This window comes from Diadema antillarum, unplaced genomic scaffold, assembly GCF_040938485.1.
Source record: "Diadema antillarum isolate AM-2024a unplaced genomic scaffold, OU_Dant_1.0 scf00000036, whole genome shotgun sequence".
NCBI classification, from domain to species: domain Eukaryota; kingdom Metazoa; phylum Echinodermata; class Echinoidea; order Diadematoida; family Diadematidae; genus Diadema; species Diadema antillarum.
Genome location: NW_027270925.1, coordinates 3,930,209 through 3,958,168, shown reverse-complemented (window position 1 = coordinate 3,958,168; position 27,960 = coordinate 3,930,209). Strand labels below are relative to the sequence as shown.

General features: G+C 42.4%; 1 protein-coding gene across 1 annotated transcript; it reads left to right on the top strand.

Moving 5' to 3' along the window:
• Positions 1–27,565, top strand: LOC139708623 (uncharacterized). The gene is made up of 28 exons (XM_071620567.1): positions 1–84; positions 1,751–1,801; positions 2,892–3,442; positions 3,606–3,816; positions 4,414–4,693; positions 4,931–5,198; positions 5,346–5,450; positions 5,615–6,000; positions 6,221–6,461; positions 6,738–6,998; positions 7,181–7,384; positions 7,620–7,822; positions 8,104–8,508; positions 8,689–8,849; positions 9,114–9,465; positions 9,773–10,010; positions 10,252–10,471; positions 10,990–11,234; positions 11,791–12,085; positions 12,607–17,381; positions 17,845–20,607; positions 21,043–21,736; positions 22,050–22,441; positions 22,724–23,561; positions 23,810–24,556; positions 24,757–25,172; positions 25,517–25,781; positions 26,283–27,565. The coding sequence occupies exons 1-28, from the start codon at positions 27–29 to the stop codon at positions 26,474–26,476; spliced, it is 15,819 nt and encodes a 5,272-aa protein (XP_071476668.1). The 5' UTR covers positions 1–26; the 3' UTR covers positions 26,477–27,565.
• Positions 27,566–27,960: the final 395 nt, after the last annotated feature.

The following is a 27,960-nucleotide window of genomic DNA, read 5'->3' as shown; positions in this document are numbered from 1 at the left end:
TGGTAGGCGAGGATAATACCTTCATCATGAAGGCGGTCTTTGTACTACTGGTCGGCCTGCTTCTGGCCTCGGCAGTTGTCGGAGGTGAGATCAACATAATCATATTATATTATTTTCTCCCCTCAGTTTTTGTAGATGTCAAGCGTTGCAAGATGAACTTGGACCATTCTACATTGTATACAGCTTCATCCACCGCAAACTTGGATACGATATATCGCCTCCCTGGAGCAGACCATCGGGGAGATGGAAGATCAGGGTGGAGAAATATCCCGCTTGTCAGCTGATTCTGTAAACATGACGCGGCTTCTTCTCCATCTGTCGCGGCCGGACGGACACGGCCTTTTACCTTCGTCAAGCTCGCTCGCTGCCCTTGAATAATGTTTCCCGCGTTGTGCTTGTGTATACTCGGCCATTTTATGTGTACACTAGTTGCCCAACGTGTACTTCTACGACGGATAAATTTGTTTTCCGATTCATATCATGGATATCTAAGTCAATTGTCAGTAGTCTTGTTCTTGTTTTTTCGCAATTGCCGAACGATGGTCATGCTAGAAAGAATGTACTCCAATATTATTGCACATTTTGTGTGATCTCGAAGGCTAGCTTCTGACTTATCATTCGTCAAATACATTGTAGATAAGGTGTGGTGAAGACATGATAATGTTGCGTGATGTTTAATCATGTATTTATCTGTGTTCAGGTGCAATGTGTAGATGATAATGTTGTCAACTTATTGCGTCCGTCGTATTTGAAGGGTGATATAGTGCTACAAAATGTTTCCTCTGAACTTATAAGTGGTTAGCTTCCCCTGTCTATCCTGTTATTCAGTATTCTCATAATAGAATGATTATTATCAGAATGGTGTTCGTCCTGTACTAGCTGCAATGTATTTGAGTAATTACCTGATTCGAAGCTAATTGCATCGAGCGTGCATTTATATTCCATTTATCTCAGAAGTTCCTTGCAGTTAACATAGCGAGATTGGGGACTTTGTTAACATCACCCTTCTTTTCATACTAAGTTGTGAAGCAACGTCAGATGTTTTTCTTCAATTCTCTTTGAAGGGGTGGATTTTATTGCGTCCTCAATGGGCTCTCTATCTGAAAAACTAAAAATTAAAAAATTAGTCTTTTCGTAGAATCGTGAAGGCAAGGTCGAATCTCAACCTTTTCATGAAAGGCTCCAGAATTTCGAAGGCAGATGGCTTTATTATGCATGCATGAGTTGCAAGGCCCGGTCGTCGAACCAATCAAAACCTTAGTCACGGTTTCGAGCGCCCGGCTTTGAGTGGGCGAGTTTATTGTATGCAAATCATCTTAGGTGGGCGGAGCTTACTCCCCCTGACGGACTTGTTTGCCGACCATAGAGCTATCGGTCTGCGGTGTTTACATGCTCTTTGTGATGTTTTTTTTTTCCTCCCATGAATGGCGAGCTATCAGCTGATTGTGCGATAATAAAGAGAGAGAGGCCCTGTAACTTGTAAGTGACTTTCAGAAACTTGCGGCTAGATTTCTTCGTTCCCCGAGGTGCGTCCTCTTGTGTCTAACATTCTTTATTTTTCCTCCTCAATGTATCCTCAAGAGGGGGGGGGGGGGGGGGGGGATGATAGGGCTAGGAGGACTAGGCCGGAGGTGGCGGGACGAATGAAGGCGACAATTAATCAGAGTTGTGAGTTAATTGATATGTATTTGTCAAATTATATTTTATTGTGTGTGATTTTTTAACCGTTTCTCATTATTCCTTTCTCCAGGTCCTATTTTTGGATCAAGGCAACTCGGCGAAGAGGTCGAAGAATGCTCAGGTAAGCACAAACTCTTTCTACACCGTATATTCCCTGATTTCACGTTCACGTACACGGACACAAACACACACGTAGTCACTTGTACTACCAATGTCCTCGTCGTTATTTGAAATTGAATACTGCTCCTTTTATACATCTTCCTCTCTCCGTCATTATCTGATTTTGGATGCTTTCGTTTCTCTCATGCTTTTTTTGTAAGTGTTTACATATTTAATGGTATTTTATGAATGCAGTCTTTATGGGGGTGATCTATAATTTGCAGTGAATCCGCCGCATCATATTTTTTTCTGAATCTTGGGTTTTACTTCTAATATCAGTCAGCTTTATTTAGCAAGGTGTTTATAGAACAAGAGCGAGGCGATCTATCCCTTCTATAATCTTGGTACATGTATTTCTCTTTTAGCACTCGAGTTGATTTCTCTTTCATTCTTATGTGTATGTCCCTTTTACTTCGCTTAACATGACCATGGCTTCTGTTCTTAATTTGATTTTTTTATCTTCCCTTCCCGTAATGATTTATAGTTTCGAAGTATCATTCCTTTGATTCGTGCAATTTCGCATCGGACCTCACGAATAGTCATTCTCTTCTCATATCAGTCTATTCTGGCGATACATTACATCATCTCTTTACAAACTGCGTCAATATAGTTTTTGGTTTTGTTTTTGTTTGTTTTTTTCAATTCAAGCGTGTTATCATATCTGTGGTTAAGAGTATAGTTGTTGCTCCCGACTCAAGCAATGCAAATAGGGGTGAACAATTTGAATAAGAAAGAAATGATTTCAGGGAAGATTTTGTTTGTTTTATATATTGTATCCTCATGTATTATTTTGTGCCTTCATGTTGGTGAAAACATTATGTGTGTGTGTAGTCTTATCCTGCTTATCATGTTCTGTCTTATCCGTCCTTCCTTCTACTACTGTACAGTGAATGCCCCTTTCAGACTATCAAGTAGTACATGAAGTGACTGATACCCATTTCCGTTTACATTCAACTAGTGATCTGAGATAATCTTTGTGTCATATAATAATGTACGTCTAATAAAATGCCGACATCATGCTCATTCCCCGTATGGCATTATGATTTTTGCAGAGCTGACACGATTCAAGGAAGGATTCGTGTACAACTTCACCTATGAAGCCCTGACTGAGTCAGGCATTAAAGGCGCCGGACCCGGATCGATGATGAAAATGACCTGTGACGTGCTAGTGCTCGCCCCGGAACGATGCAGGAACGTCCTCAAAACTGTCAACTGCCGTCTGTACGAGGACGTCTTGGGGAGGCAGATTCAACCCGAGTTCGGATCGGAGATGAGCGCCTTCGACCTTGTCTTCCGCACCAAGAATGGGCGCATCGTCGAGGTTCTGGCCCACCCGGACGAACCCGTGCACATTCTGAACGTTAAGCGTGCTATCCTCACCTACCTGCAGCTGGACATGAAAGCCGACGACGTCGACCGAATAACCATCGATGAGGTGACCGTCCACGGAAACTGCAGCAACGAGATGACCGTCACTTTCCGGGACAACAAGGAGCGGCCTCGTCGGGTCGAGGTCGTCACCGACCTCAACTCATGTGAACTCAGGAGGCGTTCCGAGAACATGACGAGGTGGCAGAGCTTCACCGATGTTATCTTTAACACCGTGAGTCTAGCTATCTTTTTACAATCTTTCTGTTCACGGAATAATGTCACGGAATCTGTGTGTCTTTGCGCTTATCATGATGAAATCAAAAAGTAACCGCTGCTTGAGGGTAAATTTTCTTCTTTTTCGTTATATGTTCTGATTTTTTCTGCCTCAATTTCAGACTGTGGTCGACAAGTTCATCAACTCGTCCAAGATGTGCACCTACGAACTCAAGGGAACCAGCGGCGAGATCAAGTCCATCAAGTGCTCAGAAATCCATTCCTTCTGGCCGCTGAACTTCAACAGCGAAAGTGGTGTGCGTACATCCGTCCAAACTTCTCTTTTTGCCCAGTTGCCGGAGAAGCTGAACTCACTCTGGGTTGACCCCGCAAGTAAGTTTTTTCATTGCATGCTGCCAACCTGTTCTTTGACTTATTCGTATTGTACCATCAGAATCGTTTCCATCGATTCTATGACACTGACCTTCTATCAAAAAACAAACAAACGAACAAAACAAATCAAGCAAAATACAAAATTTTCGCATTTATGAAAAATCGTTTGATGGATTGAATTCTCATAACTTTCGAAGGATGAAAAATAGTTTCGGTTTTGTTTGTTTTTTTTTTAGACTGTGATATTATCAATTGTTGAAAGGTCTTTTCTTATACTACAGTTTAAGTGTAAAAATGTGCATTGTGAATGGTGAGTCTAAATGTTCTCCAGTTGGTGATTAAAAAACAAACAAACATGAAGTTGAATCACGATTTTTTTTTCGAAATTTATTACCTACCTGAAATTTCGCAAGAATCTGTCAATAGCAGTATTGGTCTTAGTCAGTGTACTTTAGGGCTTAGCAAACTTTGTTTGTTTTTAACTCTTGGACAGCATCGTTACACTAGCGCCAGTGTGAATGATGAATGCCATTGTATATCTTTCGTGTTTCGGAACGGAACCATGATCATGACTTGTTCTGTGAAATTTCTCTCCAGACACGCGGTCAACCTGTCTCAGGTACGAGTACAACGCGAAGGAAGTTGGTGAGAAGCCAGATGACGTCACAGCCGATCAGGCCATTGACATTCTGAAGGCTCTCGTCAAATCTTCCCGCGAGGAAGTCAGGATGGAGACTCCCCGACTCTTCGGCAGGTGGAGAGCTGCTCTGCAAGGCATGAACAACGATACCATCCATGAGGTCTTTGATCGCGCCTACGACTGCAGCGCCTACTCTCAGACATGCCGAAATAACCCAGACAAGGCCAAGCTCGCAAGGTATGCTTACATAACATCACCTATGATTAATCTTAAAACAGCCTCTCCTATGCGTGTCTTGTAATGCGAATTGCCTTGTGTTGAATGCGTAGGCCATACGTTTATTTGGGATTGAAAATAACAAGTGCCGCTTAAGTTGAATATAACGCTCTTTATTATAATGGCATGACATTATCTTTGTTACAGAGGTCTGAATGTAATGAAGTAAACATCTCTTCTCATTTTGCTTCCATTAAGGGAGTACCTGCTGGACGGACTTCTTCCATGCACCACCTTGCCCTGCTTCAGCGTCAAGAACTACGCCATTGCCAGGGGTATTGTTCCAAAGCCACTTGCAAATGCCTGGATGGTCACCATGGCATTGCAGAACTACCCAACCTTGGAGCTCATGAGTGAGATGCTGCGCATGGCCCAGATGGTTCCATCTCAGATTACCATCTTCCCACTCAGCATTATGGTCCACAACTACTGGGTGAACAACGAAGACATCCACACCAGCAACATGGTATGGATGAATTTCAAATCATTCCAACTTTATAATGTTTTCTCCCCGATATTGTTCTTATGATCTGACGACGAATCAGCCAATGTGAGGATTTCAATCTCTTGATTACATGGATTTTGTTTGCTTTCTCCGTTTCCATTTGCACAGCTCCCGGAGCCCATGATGAAGACCATTTCGTACCTGAAGTCTCTCATCCGCACTGACTGCAGCGTTCCCGTCGAAGATGAACGTCTTGCCATGATTGCGCTGAAGGTAACTAGTCCGTTTTTTCCCTGTGCATGTTTTTCCAAGCTGTCGCTGGAACAGTACCAATCGAATGCATTACTATTACATCAATATTGTTGCTTAACATGTAGCGAAGTGTAAAATATCTTCAACAGCATAATAACCTCTTCTTTCATGTGTAATTGCTACAGGCCATTGGAAACATTGGCGAGCCCGTCGAGCGCTTCGACCAGATCACATTCGCCTACGCAGATAAGGTTTCACCTGCACTGATCAGCTGTGCTAAGAACAAGGATATCCCTGTTGACATCTCCAAGGCTGCCATCCCATCAATGCGTCGCTTCGTCCTCGGTGACCAACTTCGTCGCCAGGTCATCGAAGAGCTCTTCAAGGAAACATCTCTTCCTGTGCCCCACAGAATTGCTGCCTACCTCCTTGCCATGAAGGCCAACCCAAGCGTCTCCGAGCTGACTGGAATCTGGAATTTCCTGAAGACTGAGCCCGTTAGGCAGATGCAAGCTTTCTGCTTCTCTCATATCGAGAATGTGCTGGAGTCCAGCGAACCAACTCTTCAAGAGTAAGTGGTGAAAGCAACATATATCTTTTACCAAACTAGGTAATATTCAGCTGATATATAAAAAAAGTAAACACATTGCGGGAAATGTAGATCTTATTCACATTGAAACGATTACAAAAAGAAATTAAAGACGCAGTCGTTGCTCAATTATTACTCGTTAAAGTTTCTTGACAATCAACATTGTTCTAAATTTCAGCATGTTCTTTTGAAATGTCTCCAGGATGAAGATCAACCTGAGGGAAGCCATGGGTGACGACGAACTCCCAGCTTACCCCAAGGACTTCCGCAAGTTTTCCCGCTACTTTGAGCTTTCGAAGAACCTGACTGAGCCCTGGAGAAACAACACTGTGGGCGTCCAGTTTGAGAGTGACCTCATCTACAAGCCAGAAAGCTATCTCCCTCAGGAGGTTATGTTCCACTACGTCCTGAACGCTTTCGGCAAGAGCTGGGATCTGTTTGAGGTAAGAACATACCACATATGCGTATAAGTGGTATTTGTTTGTATATATATTAAAGTCAAGTGACAGAGTAACAATAATCATGTTCGTATGGAATTCTTCAGTGACTGAAAGAGGTGGTGCGTTTCTTCTAAGACTGAAATACATTAAGATGAAGAATACAAGCATTAATGTGGAAGACATAATTAAGATGAAGGCAAGATTAACATACGTATATATCACTCGACACCATCAAAGTCTAATCAAGAAATAAAATTATTTCATTTGCTATACCAACAGACCGGATTTGAAATGAAGGGCTTCGAGCCAATCCTTGAATCTGTCTTCGGCCCTGAGGGAATCTTCCCAGAAATCAGCCTCCAGAACCTCTTCGAAAATCTTGATATGAACATCCTCGCTAAGGTTCGCGACTTTGCCGAAGCTGAGCTCGGAAACTGGATCGTGACAGAACCAGAGGTTGAAACTTTTAACAGCAAGATGTTCAACAAGAAGAACAAGTACGCCAAAAAGAGCAAGAGGGAGGCCATGGACAATCAGCGGGTAAAGATCTTAGCTCATTTGTTTGTTATGATAACTATCATAAAGTGCAAAAATTCAAGAAATGAGGCGACTGCTGCTACACGTTTTCTTCTGTCGTTCACTATATTTAACATGTTTTGTCTCGCTGATTCACCAATAGTCAGATACTGTTGTCATGTTATATTTCATTGCATTTTTTGCAGCTGGTTGATATCATCCACGAAACGACAATGAGGAAACTGAATGAACTCCACGAGACCGTTGGCATGGAAACCTCTGCTACCGATGCTACAGTTTTCCTCCGTCTCCTTGGAAACGAATTTGGCTTTGTGAGCGCAAGTGACGTCCTCTCAGTAATCCCTTACACCATGGGAATCTTTGAGGAATTTGTCAACAAGACCAAACAGGTAACTAACGCAAGATATTTCCTTACTGTTCCTCAAAGTAAAACTGTTAAAACTGCTAGCATTTCGTTTCAACTTCCATGAAAAAGTTATAATCAAGGTGTTGAAATAGGAACAAGTTATAATCAAGGTGTTCAGAACATGTTATTATCAAGATGTGAAAATCAGTGACTCCACTTATGAAGGATTGCTTACGTGTTGCAAATGTAGTCATTAGCACGTATCACTTTATCTTCAGATTCCTCAGCTCTTGTCGAATGGACTCAACCTGAACACCACGAGGTCTTTCGTTTTCATGGACAAGAGTTTCATCCTGCCAACTGGCATTGGTATGCCTCTGAATTGCAGCATCAATGGCACAACTGTCGTGAGTCTTCGCGTAAGGAGCCAGTTCAGCATTAACCTACCTAAGATCATTGCCGCCGGCTACATTGCTCCGAGGTAAGTTAGAAAAAAAAATATGTTTCTAGATATGTGCATTTTGTTAAAGCACTAACAATTTACTATTTTTGCTGCCAATTTGCTGCTAATATTTTTGTATATATATACGTGATATATAGTGTAATCATATCGCGGAAATCAAACCTGAAGAATATGTGTATATATATATATATATATATATACACTTGTATGTATATACGTTTGCAAAAATGTATGCTTTGTATGTATCATTTTTATTATCTGGATGTGACATGTATTTTCTTTTCATGTTGTCATTACAGTGGCGCTGTAGAGGTCTTGGCTACCATGGGAATTGATCTGCCGACCAAGGTGTTCACTGGAGTGATGGCCAACTCGACCATCTGCCACTCCTCCAAGGTTGCAGGCAACGTCACCATCGACGGCACACACCTCCAGATCAACCTCAACAACACTGAGCAGCCAATGAACCTCTTCAACTACTCCACAACCTACAACCTTCTTAGGGCAAATGGCAACGTGGACTACATCCCCGGCGTTCTTCAAGATGCCGTGAGGAGCCAGAGGTGCACTAACGTCAGCAACATCTTCGGTGTGGATCTTTGCATGTCGTGGGCTTACCCCAACGCCAGCTACGTTCCGGAGGCTCCACGATTCCCATTTGCTGGACCAAACAGCTTCAACGTTACCTTGGTCAACACTGATAAGTACGTGAAAAATCTAGTTACCAGAAGAATGAATTATGATAACGATATTCAAAATCAGAATATACTTTGATAACGCATATACTTTTGTATGATTCAGATAATTCGAAACAAACATGAACCCTACTGAGATATTTGACTTATGAAAATGTGGCTAACATATTTTGTATTTTTTGAATGTAGGGCTCTGAAGGCTTTTACCTTCGACGCTCTGTACAAGCAAATCAAAGAGGGTGGTGCTCCGGCTTCGATCCCATTCACCTCCATCGGCAGGAAGGGCCCGCGAAAAACTGCACCTATCACCAAGCTGATTGACACCGTTCGCATTTCATTCTATGCACCAGGTAATGTGTTCATGGAATCACTTCCGTCTTTCTTTCCTTGGTGCATGCAACACCACACTCATACAACAGCTGAACTGACAAGAGAAAATTCCATATTTGTATGAAAGCGTCTAATATGCGCTTAATTGAATATGAAATCCCCCTTCCAGTGAAACGACCACAACATCGTGGGTACTGTAAATGTTTTCGCTTGAAACTCTCTTTTTTCAGCAAACATTTAGCATGAAGTTGCAATTAGTCTTTGACATGTTCTAATGTATCCAGGTGAGGAGCTCACTCGCAACGTGACCTCTTTCCTGAGCATCGATAGGCTACGTAAGACAGCTCAGTGGACCTTCACCGTTCCCGAGGTCAAGAACTTCACCATGTTTGCCGGAATCCTGAACGAGACAACCGACGCTGCACCGGCATACCGCGCTGTATTCAACGTGTCTGCAGCAGAGAACGCTGCATCCGTCGACTTCCTTGTGAGGAATGAGACGACGGTGGCCCAAAAGAACCTGACAGCCGTCTTCAATGCATCGATCAACAATCTGTACTGGGCTGCTGTTGGCCAGTTTATCAGGCAGTCAGCCAGTGGCAACTGGAACGCTCACCTCACAGAAACCTTCTACTGGTGAACACACTCTTTGATTCTCCTTTTGAAATGTTACAAATGAATATATTGTGAAATATTTTTGGCCAATGCTTGAAGAGCAATTCAAACTACTTTCAGTCAATCAACAACAGCATTATATTCCTTTATAACCGTCAGACAAACCGTCCTTACATTTTCCTCTGTTAGCTATTCAACATGTTATAAGGGCAGTTGTGAAGTGAAATGTCTTTTTTTTCCTTGAGGTAAGGGTGTTCAAAATGTCACGATTAGGGAAAGTTTAAAGTAAGCTTTCTCTCTCTCTCTCTCTCTCTCTCTCTCTGTGTAGGGACAATGAGACGCCCCTGTACAGGCAGATTCTTTTCCCATGGACTGGTTACCAGATCAACCACGAGAAGTACCAGACATCCTCAATCTCGTTCATGAGGCGAGCCAACGGCCCAGTAGTTGACCGCAACATGCAGATCTCTGCTCTCAATTGGGCATTTGACTTCAACACTCGCCAGACTGTCACTGACGCTCTGAAAGAACTCACCTTCCAAACTAGGATCGCCAATGCAACCTGGGTAAGCTGTTCAAAATGAGTGTTGTGTATTACCAGTGTAATCAGACAGGATTCCCACGCGGAGGATTCTAGTTCTCTTCTTCATTGCGTGTTGGATGCTTAATATTCACTTTTGGCACTCCTAGACCAACCAATTAAATTGGTTTGTTTTGTTGTTTTTTCGGAGACATGCTAACAAATATTGAAATAGCAACACCAACTTAATTGCTGCTTTTTCATGTTTATGCTTTGATTTCAATTAGGAATTCCCTCTTATGGATGCCAGTCTAAGGAATGTCACCACCGACTCGGGATACAACCTCGAAGCTGAGATCGGACGCAACACTCATCATGTCTTTGCCAAATATTATGTCACGAAGGAACAGCGTGTGACTCGCAGAAACTTCAGGACTGGCCTCAGGACTGATGTCTTTGTTGACAACCCAGATATGGCTATGTTCATGAACTCGCCCTACTTACTAAGTAAGTGTAACATAAGCTTTATCGTGTTGTGTGTTTGTTTGTTTGTTTGTTTGTTTGTTTGTTTGTTGTTTGTTGTTGTTTTGTTTTGTTTTTTTTTTTGGGGGGGGTCATTCAAGAGGAACGTAATGGCTGATGGGTAAAACATCTCGTTCAGGAACGTACGGTATGTGGATTTCAGAATAGATACCGTGTTCTGTGATTTGGATTCTTATCTACTAGAAAATAGTGCTCATCTCGTGAAGTATATTAAATTTGCTTTTTGTTTTCTTTACCTTGTTTTCAGAAGTGGAATCTAGTAAAATGATAGGTGTGTTTTGTATCTTAACAGTTACGCAGGAATTGATACATAGCTGTGAAATGTGCACATGAAATCTAGAAATTACAGTGATCGCCTGAAGTACCATAGCATACGTGCGTCTATAAGTGCAGAAGTGTGTTTATGTGTGAGTGTGCGTGCGAGCATGTACGCACTCAACCACATCTATGCTGACGCATTTTTTTTAAATGTCATTCCATAGAACTCTTCGGAGAGACTGCCCTCATCGACCAGCCAGTAGAAGTTGCAGGTGGTGTGAATTTCACAATCACCGATGAGTCAGCTGATGCCAGAAGGCATCTGATCGAAGCCACAGTCTACATTCCAAACCCGAGGAGGCCAAGCAGCGACCTGACATACAACTTCAATCTTCGTACCGAGAATGCCAGTCTCCTCAGGAGAAAGGATTACTCTCTAGAGTTGTCCACTCCCATTCCATTCCTGAAGGTATGAATACGAGAATTTTTTTTCTTTCATGTAAAGATGAAAACGAATGTGGCTTCAAAATATTTTGACTGTGGGTACTTAAATTAAGACTGGAATTTGTGGCAGTGTAAGATAAATTTTACTTCTCATATAAGTCATAACCTTTCGAAATGAAATCTGTACAGGAAGAAATTTACAATAGTGACATTGTGTCATTGATCTGGATTAGCCTCTTCATGTTGGGACTTCACTATTGGGTGAGAGGGCCAAATTATCACCCCAGCGATGCCAGATTCCAAGTAAACAGTCTATTCAAAGCAGAACACAATCGTTAAACACTTATTCAGGGATGTAAGTACTGAACAGGATTCTAACGTGCGATCTTTTTAAAGGTGCGGTCTTTATGTTTTGAACCTTATTGTGATTAAAGGTGACAATAAAAAATGATATATGTATATATATATATATATATATATATATATAATATATATATGTATAAACAATGTATTGTATAATGTTGGTGGATGCTGGAGCACACCATGATGTACATATATATATATTGCTTTTCTTTATATAGATGACCAACATCAATCTCCTGCATCTGATGCTCGATTGCGAAACCGGTACATCTTTGGTTGAGCACATGTACACCTTGCAAGACACGCGCTACAACAAACCTCAGGTCACTGTCTCCAACACCTTCAATGCTGGATGGAAGAAACCGACTGCAAGCTGGTACATGAGTGTCGACACCCCACGTCTCACTTTCTACCAGAACTACACCGCGCTTTACTCACGTGAAAATGGCATCCAGTATTTCTACGAAACCAGCCAGGATAGCATGAGCGATCTTCTGGATTTTACCGAGATCAGTAAGTTCACGTAATCATATTCCTTAATATAGAAACAGGAATGCAAAATATTTCATGGAAGATTCAAATATATATTGTGAAAATATGTTCACACATTCCTAGAATACTGATGAATTCAGCAATGATCCTTTCAAGTCATTAACTATTATTTCTTTTAACGCACCTTTCGTCGAATTTGGTTTTCCTACCCATCAAATTTGTCACGTACCATTCTGTAACGGTGTAGACTAAAGGAGAGTTTTGTGCTAGGCATGAACCAATGATTCATAATGACCACAATATATCAGCAAACTGTCGGTGCATCTACACCAATAACATCTTGACAAATAACAAGCACTGAACAAACAGTTCTGATTTCAATAATGGTAGCTTTGACCCAGTTACATTGCTTTACGGAATTATCATCGGGGTTTTCTACTGCGATAAAGATAAGAAATTAGGGACAAAACAGTTTGCTGTCGTGTTGTGATTTTGCTAACATATTTTGATTCTTTATGTTGCTTTCTTATTTGGAAATACAGGTAACTTCTCTATCAAGCCAACTGCTGTTTCAACCTACTGGTCATACATCCACAAGCTCGTCTCATCCAACATCTCTAACAGCTTGGTCCTTGGTGGTCCCATCACAGAGATGCGCCCTCGCCTTGTGCCGATGATTGTCCGTGACATCATGAACAAGACCGTTCGCAGAGAATTCTCAGCAGTCAAGGATATTGTCCTGAACAAATTTGTGTATAATGTCACTGGTTCTTCACTCACTCTTCGCCAGAATGTCAACGTGACAAGCCCATTCATTGCAAATATGTCGGCTTCTCACTATTTCTTCTTGAGCAGAGAGCTTTTTGATCACAAGTTGTCGTTTGCAGCTTCTCAGAGGCGTCTCAACATCTCCAGCGGACTTAACTACTCCATGGTAATGGCCGACTCTGATATGACCATGAAGACAGAAGGAAACCTGTTTGTCTGCAGATACCTACAAATGAAGACCCTGACATCAGTCAATGCTACCCTTCTTAAAATCACTTCGCCATTTGACTTGGAGGCTTTCCACAGCTCTGAAATCTCCAGCCCATTCCTCCAACTCAGCATCATGTCCACTGCTAACGGCAATATCGGTGACAGTGAGAAGCTCAATGTGGTCGCAAACCACAATACCACTGTCTCTTCTCGAGTTGGGTCTATGGCGGTCATCGGAAACTTCAACATCGATGGCATGAAATCTCCTGTTTACTTTGACACTGTGTCCGGAAATCTGAACTACAATCTGCTTTCTCGTTACATGAAGTCTTCATTCAACAGTTCTGTCTCCTTCAATACATTCCGTAAGCTATTCAAGTTCCAAAGGGTACAGGCAGAGGTGTCTCATGGTATCACGAGCAAACTGATCAACTGGAATGCTAATGGCCAAACTCTCCTGCAGCACTTCAGCACCCTGACTCAGTTTGGAGAGATCAGTACCAGCCTTGATGCCAACCTTCTCAGCAAGTTGGTCAATTCAAGTCACAGTTCTGCATTCGCCCTCCGAAACATGGAAGGACTTGTGCAGTTTGACGAGCTGTCTGGGCATCTGAGGAATAATGTTACAAGCAAATTTGTCAATAGCACTTACGAAACAGAAGTCAATTTCAACAACGTGCGGTCTCTGTTTGCTTTTAGGAAGCTTGGAGGTTCTTCGAATTATGTTATGTCATCTCGCCTTTTGAATGTTACAGCAAATAACACGCTAACACTCAATGGGTTCAACAGAGTTTTCGAGTTTGACAGTATCATTGGTAACCAGATCTGGTTCGTCAAGACTCCTGTCATGAATGCAACCATGGACAATGCTGTCACGTTGAATGGTTTTAGGCGTCTTTTTGACTTTGATGGGGTATCAGGTCGTATTTCTGCCAACATGACATCTCCTGTGGCACAGGCAGTCACATTTAACACTCTTTTGATTGAGCGAGTGGAATCAATCTTTACAGTTGCTAAGATTGCCATTGACTCTAACTCCAACTTTACTAGCCGTCCAGTGAATGTATCCCTCACTCAGAGCTTCGCTGTGAACAACCACAGGTCCTGGCTAAACTTTGACTCAATTTCAGCAAATTCCAACTTCACTTCCAAAGTGTTCAATGTGTCAAGTTCAGCTCTGAATGAAATAAGCTTTGGTGGTGTAAGGTCTTTATTCAACTTCGATGCCATCAGGCATTTCGTGACCTTTGCAACCAACAGTTACTACGTGAACACAACCGTGTCAGAAAGGATTTCACTTGAGAATTTCCGACGGATGACCCAGTTTGACTTGGCAGCCGCTGAAATCTTCTCGTCCTTCATGACTCGTCCTCTCAATGTGACGTATCAACAAGTCCACAGAGTTGAAGGAATGAATGGGTTGTTCCAATATCCTCTGGCCGAAACGGAAATTAGTGGCAACATCACATCCCGCTGGCTGAATGCGTCAACTTCCTACATCGGGCGCCTCGTGGGCATGCGCGCTCCGTTTGCCTATGACAGCAGCATTGCCAAGGTGCAATATTATCTCCAGAGCATCATCAACGTTACTGGTGTCCACGGATTTGAAGTGACCGCAATGAGAAAGATGTTCGACTTTGACAGAATCAGTGGTGAGTCATCCCATGTGGTCGATACACCCTTGTCTCACATGGCTGTGGGGGGTCTTCTCGAGTTCGACAACTTCCGCTCAATCTTCAACTTCGACCTCGTGAATGTGACAACATCGAACATCTTCAGTGTCACTCCCCTCACCACCACCTTTGCTTCATACAACGCCGGTCTCACTCTCCGCGGCTTTGAGAAAATCAATCGCTTTACCTACATCAGAGGATTCGCCAAGAGTGCTATTCTAACAAAGTGGACCAACTGGACCATGGGCATGGACGCCGATTTCTCTGGCTTTACGTCCTTCATGGTGTTTGACCACATCACACTAGCTGGACGGAATGAAATCAGAAGCCCTCTGTTTGTCACCCTCTTCAACACGACAAACAACGTGATTGGATCAACGGGATTCCTGACAGCCTCTGCTGCCAACTCAAGGAACCTTTTCAGCATCTCTTCTCGTATTGCGAAGATCGACACAGGAGCAATCTGGGAAGTAAATGACCTCACAGGCCTTCTCAGTTTCCGCACGAATAATATCGACCTCTTCTTCAACACTTCGTCTCCTCTGCACAACACAGGGTCTGCTTTCTCTGTCGAGATGAATAACTGGAGGAACATTACTCAATTTGGAAAGTTTGAGGTTAATGCTGGAAATGATGTTTTTACCAGGCTTGCACGATGGAACGTACACTCTCACTTCAGGTTGGAAGATATGACTGATGTTTTCACCTACTCCAGAGTAGAGAGCACTACTTCATCAAACTTTACCAGCATTGTCTCATCCCTGAACACGAGTCTTCATGCTCACATCGTTGGCCAGTCAGGAATCCTCACATACGATGAAATGGTCGTTTCTACCGTTGCCAACTTCTCGTCATGGCCCTTCAAGGTTCGTGGTGCCTCCATGCTTAACATCCAGAATATGGCTGGCTTCATGAGGTATGACAGCATCTCGAGCTCTGCATCAACAAATGTGACGAGCAGAATTTTCAACACGACTTCTCAGATGAACTTCCAAGCCAATGAAGGAACTGGTCTCTTCAAGGTCCAACGGGCTAACATTACTGGATCACTGTCGCTTGAGACCCCACTCTCGAGAGAAATCAAGGCAACAACGACATCTCAGGTAATCAACTCCAGAAAACTTTTCAACTTTGATGAAGTTACAATGAGGAACGAGTTCTCCTTCCTGACATGCAAGATCAACGTGACAGCAAACTCCGAATCGTCACTTACCAACTTTGTCAACTTGACCAACTTCGAGTCTTCAGAGTCGTCAGCCGAAATGACTGTTGCCAGCAAATATTTCAATTCTTCATCTAGTGGTGTCGTACAGCTGCGTGGGTTCCAGAGGCTCTTCACATTTGAACGAGTGTCTGCCAATGCCCTTACCTCCGTCCAGTCCATTTTGGTAAATGCAACGTCTACAGCTGGTGTCGACTTCTCCAACTTTGAGAGGATGTTCACCTTTGCACGGGTCAACAGTTCCGCTGATGTACAGCTGACATCTAGGTTTGCAACTGCCAATGGCATGACTGGAATGGAACTTGTTAACTTCAGAGGACCTACCACATTTGAGCGTCTCAATGGCAGCTTCCTGACGAGCTTTAACAGCACTATGTTAAACAGCACAACTGCTGGCGGATATTCCCTGGAAAACTTCAATTCCCTCTTTAACTTTGTAAGGGTAGGAGCGTCGGTGGAAACTGTCCTCACGAACAGGCTCATGAATGCCACAGCCATCGCAGAGTACAGTCTCACTGATTCATCCTGCTTCTGCAGATTTGCCAGGCTTTTCACTCGCTCTGCTGGGTCTTTTACAACCAGGTTTGCAAGTGGTAGTGCCATCAGCGCGTTTGAGCTTAATAATGTCCGTAACCTGACCAGTTTTGACTTGTTCAACATCACAACTGGAGCTCGCCTCATCAGCAAGCCGATTTCTGCAGTTTATGAATACGAATATTCCGTAAAGAATCAACAGTGGCTCTACAAGTTTGACCAACAGACCAGTCGTCTACATGGTGACGTCAAGAGCAAGTGGCTGAACATCACCAGCATGTTGGAAACCCAGATGAACAACTCTAATTCTCTGTTTGGGTTTGATGCTGCCAAAACTCAAGGTAGCTACCTCCTCCGTACTCCGGTCGGAATGGTACATGTACACGGTTACGTGAACCTTGATGGCTTCACAAACATAACACATTTCGTCGAAACATCTGGTCTGATGTCAGCAAACGTGACAAGCCCTCTCTTCGAGACATCTGGTTATTCAAGATTCTACGTATCGAAAGCAGCTGGCATTCTGACTTTCAAGAAGGCCCTCACTGACTCGTTTGGAAACTTCAGGTCCAGATATGTGAATGGCACATACCAAAATTCGCTTGCCCTTTCAGGCTTCCGTGGCATGAAATTCTCAGAGATTAGCAACCGTTTCACTTTCTACTGGGCTGATCCAATCAACCAGATTGCCCTGAAGAACGGGCTTGATATGACAGCACTCCAGGATATGGTCCAATTGTTTAACATCACATGGGTGAATCCAAAGGGAACCGTCTTCGTCTCACAAAGGCTTGATTACGAGAATCTGATCGCATCTGTGAGAGTCCCCTCCATCGGTGTCATTTCAGCCGGAGCTAGCCTCAACACCTACGGGGACATCCTGTCATTCTACATCGATCACCAGCTCATGGTAAGGAATAAAAGAAAAAATACTTATGAAAGCATTCACTCGTTTTCTTTAAAGAAAAGATTAAATGATGTATCCATACGTACGAATTATTACGCTATGTACTTCATGCTTTATTTTGTGTTATCAGCTGTAATACCAATCTCACTTTCCATTCTAGGTTTATTAAGTAAATAACTCATGATGAAATAAAAACCAGCAGAAAGTGGGTGCCACCGCGCTGTCTAATCAAAGGATCTATTCCCTCCGGGAATTTAAAAGTATTTCTATCATTTTCATTTTAACATAAATGTATTTATGTTATGAGTGTATTGATGCACTTTTTATTACTGCAATAATACAGTTTTCTGTAACTCTATTTGATTTACGTTTCTGCACTACTACTTTATGAGTTTTTTGTGAACTATTCTAAACATAAAAAAGAAACAAATATCTATCAATATGTATTCCTATTTATCTTCTGCAGCGCGACAACTTGAAAACCGTCAATGACATCACGTGGTTCCTCAGACTTAACCAGAGCAATGTCATCTATAGCAACTTCAGCTGGAATCCCGAAACGGTTTCTGAAATTGTCGACATCACGGTTGGTGCTATTAACAGCACTTTCAACCGCACCATCACCATTGCAAATGGCACCATCAACAGAATCATGGAGGTTGCGAACCGTACTCTTACACACACCAGGAAAATGACCAACTGCACAAAGTGTTTCATGCGTTACACCTACATGGTAGCCAACGAGACCCTAAGAGCAGCACTGACACAGTTTAACCAAACCTTCTACAGCCAATACGTAGAACTGAATCAAACCATCCGCGCTCAGTTGATGAAGCTGAACGAGACTTTCTACAACCGACTGGAGATGCTCAACCAGACCATCACCTTTGCTCGCAACAACCCACGAGATTTCATCAACAGGTACGTGAATCTTAGCCGCGTGAACGAGACAGTCGTTAGACTGAACGTCACTCTGAGGGAGCTGTATGCCAAACTCCGATACAACATCACTCACCCCAGGGAGACGTTTGATAACATCAAGGTCCTTATCAAGTACGATCAACGCCGTGACCAGATCACTTGGCTCATTGAAAACAGAGGTGTGGTCAAGTCCAAGGTCATCTCGTACCTGAATGATGTTAAGGCAAACCTAACCACGAAGGCCATGACACTTATCACCGACATCAAAGAACTCGTGAAGTACGACGCTAAGGTCGCTGCCCTCCAGCAGTACATTGGAACTCGTTTCAATGTCCCCAAGATGCAGGAGAAGATTGAGGAGCTGAAGTTGAAGATTGAGGAGATCAAGCAAAAGATGGTGGATCTCAGGAGCAACCTTGGTGAGAGAATAAACACCTTGAAAAGGCAGATTGCGGCACTTGACAAAGAAATGGTCACTACCGAGCTTAAAGTTCGCATGCAGAAGATCAAGGACTTCATCGTGTACTACCTCAACAGCACCACATTGAATGTCATTGAATCATCCATCTTCATTGACTACAAGGATGATGCTCAGGTCCAGAATCTCATGCGCAAAGTCATCCGTCTGAGACCACGCAATGTCATTGATGTTGTAGACAAAGACCGTGTCCTGGAAGTCAAAGACAACATCGTCGAAGGACTTAGGGCAATCAACCAAACCGCCTTCCGTTATGTCAACAGAACCTACGTAAATGAGACGGCTGAGAATACACTTCAGATGCTCAGAGAATGGAACGCCACTTTCCATGAATTCGTATACGTTGATATCATCAAAGGTGACGTCAAGCTGGTATTGAACATCACGAGAGAAAAGGTAGTGAATATCACAAAAGCTCTTCTCAACTTCACAAAATCCAAAGTGCAGGTCATCAAAGCTTATCTTACAGAAAAGTGGGATGCTCGTCCAAGATCGATTGAAGAACTGAGAATGCGCATGACGGAAATGATGATGGAATTGAAGCAGGTGGTGTCTGACTACCTCCTAGAGCGTTACAACGTAGATGTTGACCTCATCTCTGAGAAGATGCTTGAAGAATATCTGAAGAGAAAGGAACAGATTGATGTCATCATTGCAAAGGTGATTGAAATCTCAAAGAATGAGACCCATCCCATCAACATGCTTCCTGTGTGCTACTTCGATAAGACCATTTACCAACTTGTTCAGCCTCCAGTCAACATGACGATGAACCTTACACTGACGTACAGCAAAATGGCTTTCAATTTGACCAAGGTGTATGGAAAGGAAGCAATCAACATGACCAAAGTATACTCTCGCATTGCCATGGACAAAGGAATCGCCCTGTCTAAGAAATACGTCCCTATGGTGAAGAAGGCTATGAAGGAATACAAAACTGCTCTGATAGAGAAGAGCAAGGTCCTTAAACAGAAGGCAATAGTGTATTACAACATGGCCAAGGGTAATGCAACCATTTTCTATGAGAAGTATGCTCCGATCGTCAACGAGACCATCCGTAATTACACCCGATTTGCCAAACAAGCTGTAATGAACTACACTATTGTTGTGCGTAACATGACCGACAGGTACATCAACATGACCATTGAGCTGCTTGAGCCTCATGTCCAACCATACCGGGTAATCGTCATGGAGAAAGTTGACCTGTTAAAGGCTCGTGTAGCAAGCATGCAGGAGCGCATCAGGAACCTTCCAGCAGAGACAGAGCAGTTCCTCATGGACACAGCTGAATACCACATTGACCGATACCCCGAGTACAAGCAGAAGACTCTACAGAAAATCGAGGAGGCCAGGCTTAAGCTTCAAGAACTGAGGGTAAACTTAACCAACCTGTACCAAGAAGTGAAGGCTAACCTGACTCGTCTGTACTTGGAAGTAAAGGCCAATGTCACAGAGGCATACACACGTTACTCTCAGAAAGCACAGGAAATGTATCTCCTCAGCACTGAAAAACTGTACAATTACACGGTAAAAGCACAGAGGAAGTGGCAGACAGTCAGACCAATCATGATGAGCAAATCTATGGAGCTGTATGACGCCACCAAACTCAGGGTGAACCAGACACTTGATCGTGCCATCCTTATGACCAAAGATGAATTTTCACTGATCAACGAGCTCCCCATGAGGGCACTGGACAAGACTCTCTTTGAACTGGTCGTTGACCTGAGAGCTCTCATCAATCAGCTTATTGAAACTGCAGATTTGACCATCAGGGACAGGGAAAGTCTTCTCAACTATTATCCTGTGAAGTACCTGGACATGACCGTCTTTGAGGTAAGTGTTCACATTTACTTACCAATATGTTATTCAGAGTTTCAAGCTTAGGTAGTGTAGCGAAAACATTTTCTACGCATGAATTAAAAAAAAAAACAGAATTGAACGCAAGACATAAACAAGAATAAGATGTATTAACGACACATGAACAAATAACTAAAATAAAAAGCTGAAACAACCTATTTTCACCTATTCAAATGTACTTATCTTCTTTTTTAATATGCATATATCTAGATTTCTGTCTTTATGTATATACATGCAGGCTATACATATATATATAGAGAGAGAGAGAGAAAGAGAGAGAGAAAAAAGAGAGGACAAAAGATGTATAGACAGAGATAGATTTACATACTGTACATAGAAATAAAGATATACAAATTTACCGCACGACAGTTTTCTTATATGCGTTTCTTCATCTCTCTTTCATTATCATAGGCTGGAAACTTCACCTACGGCAAAATAGTGGTGGCCAAGAACTTGACGAAATTCTACGCCAACAAGACTATTGTCTGGGCCAACAACACCCTGGTTGCTGCCAACAAGACAGTCTTTGACGTCCTCATCCTTACCAACAAAACCGTGCGAGAGGTCATCATCCCTTACGTCAACCAAACCACACGTGACCTGGTTGTCTTCTTGAACCGCACCCGCTCCCAGCCTTGGAGAGTTACTCTCAATGAAACTCTCAGCTTCCTGAACGAGACATCTGTTGTTCTGATGAACAGGGCAAATGAAACCCTGATCATGGTCCAGACAAGAGCTTTGGAGGCCTGGAGGAATATTACTTCGGAAGAAAGCATCGCCAAGATGAAGATGTACCTCAACAAGACCAGGGACCTCATAGTCACCTACGCTCGCGTTGCCAACGAGACAATCTTCATTCTGCGAAACAAGAGTGTCAATCTCGTCATCTACATCAGGGATGAGACTCCTCTGCTTAACCTGACGAAGGAGTATGCTCTTCTTGCAAGGAACATCACTAGGGATTCTATCTTTAGGGCAAGGAACTTCTCCCACGTCACAATGGACTTCGCTCGCAACATGACAACCTCAGTGATCACCTTCATCAATGGCACCGCAAGGGACTTCAGCATGGAGTATGTGACCTACATCAACAACACCATGCCTGGTAAGTAGAAGGATAGTGTCTGAAAACACTGTGATACTTAATGTTACAGTGAAATCACATATTTTCATATCAAATAACATGATTTTGACAATATGTTCCACAGTTTTACATGTACAATAAGCATACGTGGAGAACAAGCAAGTAACAATAACAATGACAACAAAATGAAACTAGTCCCGGAATGCATTTTTAATGTATGTGTATATATGTTTAGATATGTATATATAGATAAATAAATAAATATATATATAAAGTTTCTATATAATGTGTTTTCTTAATTAGTTTATCTTTGTTTTGATTGTTATTGCTACAGGCTGGATGATTCGCTACTATGAAGTTGACCAGATCCCCTCCAGGGTCCGTATGCGCCTTGCAGCCCTCGAACCAGTCCAACTGGCACGTAATTTGACCGCCTATGCCATCAACCGCACCCTCTTTATGACCGAGGTGGCTCTGAACCGCAGTCAAGCACTCACACGCTACGCCGTCAACCAGACTCGCGTGATGACACAGTTTGCTCTTAACAGGACCCGTGTTCTCACTAAAGAGGCCATCAATCGCACCCGCACTCTCATCAGGGACACATTGAATACCATCGGTCGTCTTGATGATCACAGCTTTGCCATGAACATCTCTCACCCATTCAACTGGACAAGCTTCAGAACCGTTCCTCGGCTGAGTAACAGGCAAATCCAGTACATAAAGGTAATTGCTATTTGGTTGACAAGAATTTCATTCAATATTCGGCTTGTATTTTTCCTTTCCAGTGTATTTTGATATAATTCTCATAGTGCCTCACCATTTTCCAAGTTTCAGCCTTCATTCACCTAGAGTTTGCGACTGATGTATTTACCCTAACCATACCAATTGAGAAAACCAAGCTCTTTTTATTGAAATAAAAAATTACTTTATTTTTACTTATTATTATTAATATGTTCACTGAACACTGACGAAATTGGCGAAATTACCTTGTATCTCCTCCTCCAGGACAAAATGGCCCTCATCAACCAGAACGTTGTCGTGCCTGTTCAACTCAAGATCGAAGAGCTCCGCAACAATCTAACTGTACGCTACGACGAGATCTCTGCCATGGTGCGGGAATACTACGAATTGAAGAAGCCTATAGTTGAGGGAAAGATCAGGGAATACCGTGAGAAGATTGAGGAGAAGATTGAAGAGTACAAGAATATCCTCAATGATTACAAGAGGGAGCTTGAAGAGAAATGGATGAATGAGTGGAAGCCTATTCTTCTTCAGAAGAAGGATGAGATAATCAGCAAATGGGAAGCTGAGATCAAACCTACATTCGACGCATTGGTAGCCAACGTTACCAGGATTGTCAGGGACCCAGAGCTTCTGAGCAACCTGAAGAGGAACTATACCTATTTCAGGAATGAATATCTACCTGAGCTGAGGAGATACATCATGGAAGAGAAATACCCAGAGATGAGGAGGTACATCGTTGAGGAGAAATATCCTGAAATCAAGGAAGAGGTGCTGGCCAGATATGAGGTTGCAAAAGAGCTCTTCGAGGAGTTCAGATACAACGCCACTGTCTTCATTGATGATATGCAACTCCGATTTGAGAAGCTGAGGGTGCAAGCTGAAGAGAAGTGGACTGAGCTTCTGGACAGGATTACAGGTCTCAAGCAGAATTGGCCGGAGACAGTCAGAAAGCTTAAGGAAGACATCGAGGATGTCAAGGTTCAACTGAAGGCCAAGTTCACCAAACTGGTCAACAAGATTCTCTCCATCCTCAAAGAGCTTCGCATCCCTGTTGAAGTTCTTCCTCTGGAGCATATCAGCCTTTACAACCCATGGAAATGTGAGTATTGACTTTCGATCTTTTTTTCATGAATAACTTCGTAGCTCTTTTTTTTTTCAAGGCAGCTGATATATAGAAAATCATTTTTGTAGGTTTCAGGGCAGCTGAGAAGGATAGAGAAATTTTCAATAAACTTCCTCGTTGACTTTGAAATGATTTGTATTCTTCAGATCAATCTGAACAGCATATAAACATACCGTATGGAAATGTTATTTTTTTTACTTTCTCGTTACCTTTGTCATTAATAGACACTGCAATGATCTTCGGTGACAACCACGTGATGACCTTCGATGGAAAGGTTTACAGTGTGCCACCATACTACGATGAACAGCAGACTTACATCCTCGCTCACGATTTCGTCGATCGCAACTTCTCTCTGCTCGTCCAGAAGAAACGCGTCACTCTTCTGGTGCGCAACATGAGTGTAGCCATCGATGACCAGATGGTGGTATACAAGAATGGAGAGGAAACCCTTCAGGAGCTGCCTTACCAGACACCAGTCAGCAAGGAGCTAACTATCATGCGCAGTGGTCCATGGGTTAACGTCACCTCGTCATCTGGTATCGCTCTCTTGTGTCACAAGGAGCACTTCCTGTGCATCTTCCATCTGAGCGGCTGGTATCATAGCAAGTCTCGAGGACTTCTCGGCAATGTTGACACTGAATACCACAACGAATTCGTTCTTCCCACTGGCGAGGTCACAACTGACCTGGTTGAATTTGTCCGTGCATACGACGTTTCACCTGCCTCTAACCCAAGAAACGTTGTTCCGTCCCTCTTCGGATCATGCGCAGCGAACTTTGAGATGTGCAGAACTCTCTTCCTTGATGACAACTCCGTCTTGAGCGAGACATTCAACGTCATTAACAGGACCGAGTTCTACAACTTCTGCCTAGAGGACACCAGAAAGTGCCATCAGACTTGTGATACCGCCAACGCAGCCATCACTCTTGGCAAGGAGTGCAGCACCAACGTGAGCTACACACCAGAATGCTGTGAGTATTACATGCTGATCCTAGGTGTGAGAAACTAACTTCATTTGATAAATTTCGAGACAAATGCAGAACGTTCTGATTTCTGGTATAGTAATGGTGCAGTCAAACGAATAAGTATGCTAACATGTAAACATATCCAAACATATCTAGTCACTGTCTCATTCGAAAATTAAATCTCCATCCTGCTTCTTCCTCTATAGTGAGCTGCAACGTCGGGGAAATCACTCAAGAGAATGGTAGATCTGTTAAATCGGCCGATATCATATTCGTTGTCTCTGAGACTTATGCTATGGCTGAGGACAACTCCATTCAGGATAACCTTAAGGTCCTCGTCAACCGCATCAAGGGCAAGCTTGGAGCTTTCAACGTCTCCGATGTGAAGTACGGCATCACAGCCTTTGGTGGAGCTGACATCCACGGTAAACCTCACACACACACTGTCTGTGGACATCTGCAGGATAACCTCGTTGAATGCCTCAACAGCGGAATCGACAGTCTCGTCTTCCAGGGTGCTAGACCAATCGATGCCATGCAGGCCGTTGAATACGCGGCTCACTATCCATTCCGCAAGGACGCTGCTAAGATCATCATCCTCATCACGGACGAGGAGCTAATGGTACGTTGTCCAAAATATTATTGCCAAAGCATTCACGATCCAATACAGCAACGGACAGTACAGTATATTAATTGATAAAAAGACTTGAAAATGTCAGGGGAGAAAGTTGTTTGAAAGATTTTATGCTCAACTCATTCCTCATGATATATTCTTTGTATATTACTCGCAAGGCAAAGGAGGAAATAACTTCGAGACTCCGTTGTCGTCATATGTAACAACATTTGATATACTTTCTTGCATGTATGTAAATCACAATAGTTCAGTCTAACCAAACTAACCACGGTGCCTCCATGACAATAAACTGACAAAGATTTTTCGTCGTATCATATCATTTTATCATGTAGGAAGAGAGTGGCAAGCCATGGGACTTCCTCTTCAACATCAACACATCTCTGCCAGCAATCCAGCAACTTCTTGACCGCCAGGGCATCACCTTCAATGTCTTCTCATCCTACCCAACCCTGAACAAGAAGACCATCGATTCACCAATCCTTGGTGTCAACTACCTCGGAAAGCAGGTCATCAAGAAGAAGAGCAGCGGCGAAGAAGGCGTCGACCGACTTGCTATTCCCAAGGGACAGTACGCAAAACTCGCTACAGCCACTCGTGGTAAGCATAATATTTATGTTCATTCACGCAGCTACAGTCAGTTGATGGTAGCTTACTTCCACATCATGCCGTCTTGGACGTATGCTGGTATACTAAATGAATTGTGTTAGTGCGTCTGTAATCCTGGAAGACTATCCGCTTCCCAAACTTTACTGTACATTTATGATGACCTGTTTGATTGCTACAGTAACTGTGTATAAAGAGGGAGGGGGAAGGACAGAATGAGATCTTTAATTGTGTGAGCCCCAGCCCATGCTTCCCTAACGCTATTGCATTTATTATTTGTTAATTGTACCATTTCAATGTGAGTGTATGATATGTAATTGTAATTATGATCTTCTGTTTGGCTGAATAAATGCCAATGATGATTTTAATGAGAATGATGATATGAATAATAATAATTATAATAAGAATAGAAATAATGATAATAACAATAACAATAATAATGAGACAATTGAGGAGAACCACGTACAAATTACCTTTTTCATTGTCTTCCTCCAGGCTCGATCATGGGTCTCCACTGGCTCCAGAGCGGCCACCGTGACCTGACCTACATGTTCCCCAGGCTCATCTGGAAGCAGGTGGAGCCCCAGTTCAGCGGTCGTGTGGACTACATCTGTCGCTGCACCCTTGGAGTCTACGGAGAGGCTCGCGAGGAGTGTCGCATTACCCGCTTCGTCGACGGAGTTTTTTAAACGTACTAAACATCTTGTAAGATCGTCGCATATACAAAGTCACTTGTAAAGGGCTGACCTGTGATTTTGTGTATTTAGTTGTATCTGGAAAAAAAAAAGTTATCGACCTCCACAAGATACTTTCGGTTTTTGTTGTTGAAGATAATTACAACGTTTAAGCATAGTTTAAAGTAACGTTGCAAAAATCTTCTTACACTTTATGAAAGGCAGCCCTATAAGAAAATTACCGAAATGTCTTGTATGACTTGACCGGATTTGCCCATGACTACGACTTCATGTCTGAAAGCAGTTAATCCTATAATGCAATTTGCTTGAAATTCTTCAAAAATCGAACGTATCAAGGCCAAAATTTATTGTCAGTATTCCTTCATTTTTTATGCTAAGTCGAAGATACCGAGTCTGAAATCTGTACTTACGTAATACTTGCTATGAACACATGTCTTGTATCTTTTGGAAGGGACATACAGGTTACAGGCATTAAGCCATGAACAAAATGTCTCTCGAACTACTGAAAAAAACCCACACATCCAAGAAGAACTGGATAATATCCTTTCAACAAATAAATATTTACGCAAAGTGCCATTCATCCATTACGGAATGATTTAAAACAACGACAAAGATAGAATACCTATGTTTTGTAGTTGAATTGTGACGAATAAGAGGATTTGTTTGTTTTTTTGTTTTTTTTTTCTTGTTGGAGACAGTGACGATCAATGTGGTTTTGTCGTCGTGCCAACACGTGTATTTATGTATTTGATATAAGGTGAATAAAAGATAAAAGGAAACAAAGGAAGGAAGTGTTTTTATTTCAATTTGGTATGTTCATCAGTATGTTCACGTGCAAACGTATGCTGCAGTAAGTTTGGACATTTTATTTAACTTACCGTAATTCCTCTTGATATTGTACTGAATTGTCGTATCTGTGTTTCTATGACAGTGGGACTCCGTGAATATTCAGTATTTATCAAAAGTCAGAATGCAACATACAGCAATGTACCTAAGATTGAACGACCATAATTTGTACCACTCGCACTTTTGATAGCAGAGAGAAATATATGGAAGCTGCAGTTTGAACTATGCAAAACATAATGTTTCCGTTGAAGTCATTTGGGTTTACGTATCAGATCGAACCATCCAACCGAAGGTTTTTGAGAGGAAAACAAGAGAAAGATAGGATAAAGAGTTATAAGGACAAAACAAGAGAAGCAGTATTTGTGAAAATGATAGTGATTGCCTTACATGAAGAGAAAAAGGAATATGAGAAAAGTGGGAGACGTAAATGAAGATGATGATTAGAAGTGAATGTTTCAGATTCTAGATTGACTCAACTGTGAAAGATTGAACATATTTAGAACATATTCTTGTCTTAGAGCGGCATTACACAAAATTTCCATCAACAATGCTGACAGTCAATTCTACACTTACTCGATATATTTGATTATTAAACGAGGTATACATATTAAATATATATATATATATATATA